We start from the raw sequence: 2,155 nt of genomic DNA on the forward strand, positions 1-2,155 counted from the left end.
GGGGGGGGGGGGGGGGGGGGGAAGGCCGACCAAGGCCGGGAAAAAAGATCCACTGGACCAACGAAGGGGCTCTTCGGAAACGAGGCGCTTTGAGGAGCAGGGAGCAAAAGGAAGATTGAAGTGGAGTAGGGGAGACAGCGAGGGACTGAACAGCGTATCACGTTCTAAGGGAGCGAAGTGTTGAAGGCCTGGGAAGAAAAATGCAGACACAGTCGCGGTCGAAAATGACCCCCTTTTCCCCCTCCGCCCCCGCTCGCCCGCGGAAAAGAAAGGAAAAACACGGTAGGGAAAGACTCAGCCAACTGGAAAGGAGAAAGCGAGGCGGGTGGGCGGGGCAGGGAGGATTTGCCCGCACCAATGAGTGATGCCAGGAGGTGACGTCACGGCCAATGGTCAGGCAGCGCGGGACTTTCAATTATCGCCCCGCCCAACCGGAATAAGACGGTGGCTATAAAGGCTGCCGCGGCGGGCCGAGACCCGTTCCTCCCGCTGCCGCCGCTGCCGCGCTCGGACGCTCTTGTCTTGGTTGGCAATGGCCCGCACGAAGCAGACCGCCCGCAAGTCGACCGGCGGCAAGGCCCCGCGCAAGCAGCTGGCCACCAAGGCGGCCCGCAAGAGCGCGCCGGCCACGGGCGGCGTCAAGAAGCCGCACCGCTACCGGCCGGGCACGGTGGCCCTGCGCGAGATCCGGCGCTACCAGAAGTCCACCGAGCTGCTGATCCGCAAGCTGCCGTTCCAGCGGCTGGTGCGCGAGATCGCGCAGGACTTCAAGACGGACCTGCGCTTCCAGAGCTCGGCCGTGATGGCGCTGCAGGAGGCGAGCGAGGCCTACCTGGTGGGGCTGTTCGAGGACACGAACCTGTGCGCCATCCACGCCAAGCGCGTCACCATCATGCCCAAGGACATCCAGCTGGCTCGCCGCATCCGCGGGGAGCGGGCTTAAGTGCGCGCTCGGCTCGAGGTTCCATCCTAACCAAAGGCTCTTTTCAGAGCCACCCACGACGGCACCTGAAAGCAGCTGTGCCGCTTGTCCGAAGCTTCCGTGCTCCCCGCATCCCGTAGCCTGGGATCAGCATCGTGAGGGTGGGTACTAGGCTAGGGTAAGGGCCAGACCTCCCTGCAAGGTAGGTCGCGAGACCAGGTGCCGAGTCTACAGGTCTCGGGTGCACCGAGGTTGGCTTTTTCAGTAGTGGGGATCCGCGCGCTGATCCTCCTGCGCCCGCGCCCTTCCCAGCCCCGCCGGAAGTGGCAACAATTGGCGAGGCGCTCCGGCTAGGGGGCGGGAATCCGCCGCCTCCGCAACGCAGGCTGTCTGTCAGGTCATTTTCGGGATCCCCGACCTCTACCTGCACTCGGGTGTCCGTAACGCCCAGGCTTCCCTGGGAGCGGGACATTTAACGTTGCCGTTAGTCCCCTTTCCACCCGGTTTGTCAAAACTCCCTTGTTCGCTCGAGTGATTTGGCCAGATGTCTGCCGCTTTTGACATTCTCGCTGTCCTCAACCCCAATCTTGCCTGCCCCCTCTCCTTGTCCCCACCTTTACTTTTTCTAATTCCCAGGAACCTTAAGGAATTCAGTACGGGCGGCTCCTGGCAGGAATAGGACAGAGGGTCTGGCTCGTGTGGCCCAGCATTCAACTCTGACAGTCCGATGGCTTTCGCCATAACAGCGGCGGCGGGGAGGTAGACGGACCCCGCTTCAAGGGCCTCCTTCACCCAAGGCCACTCCCCGGGAGCTCTGCCTGGTCCGTATCGTTCCCGGCTCCCGTCCACAGCAGGACGCGATTCTTCAGGAGGACAACCTCACACGCAGGGAGTTTGAGGAGTTTTGTGCAGATACTTGAGTTATCCAGCGCGGGGCGCTCACTAGTTCAAGCTCTCGGGCGGCTGGAACCAAGGGAAGGAGGAGCGCCCTACTCGCTTCCCCTCCTTGCCCGCGTCCGTGCGGTGCTCACAATCTGCGGTGGGCGGAGACTTGAGTTTCTCTCGAAGGGGCGACTCTTACACCAGATGAAATGGACATCTTAACGCCTCTTGGGTCTTAGAAATGAGTGTGTTTATCTAGAAGAGGGGGCAGGACCTTGGAAAGCTGACATGATCTCGCAGTTTGTGGGTTCGAGCCCCGCGTCGGGCTCTGTGCTGACAGCCAACTCAGAG

General features: G+C 62.2%; 1 protein-coding gene across 1 annotated transcript; it reads left to right on the plus strand.

Moving 5' to 3' along the window:
* Positions 1-512: 512 nt before the first annotated feature.
* LOC120241210 (histone H3) lies at positions 513-960 on the plus strand. The gene has a single exon (XM_039246205.1). The coding sequence runs from the start codon at positions 533-535 to the stop codon at positions 941-943; it is 411 nt and encodes a 136-aa protein (XP_039102136.1). The 5' UTR covers positions 513-532; the 3' UTR covers positions 944-960.
* The last annotated feature ends 1,195 nt before the right edge of the window (positions 961-2,155 follow it).

Source organism: Hyaena hyaena, unplaced genomic scaffold (genome assembly GCF_003009895.1).
Source record: "Hyaena hyaena isolate Hyena2069 unplaced genomic scaffold, ASM300989v1 scaffold_284, whole genome shotgun sequence".
In the NCBI taxonomy this organism is placed as follows: Eukaryota; Metazoa; Chordata; class Mammalia; order Carnivora; family Hyaenidae; genus Hyaena; species Hyaena hyaena.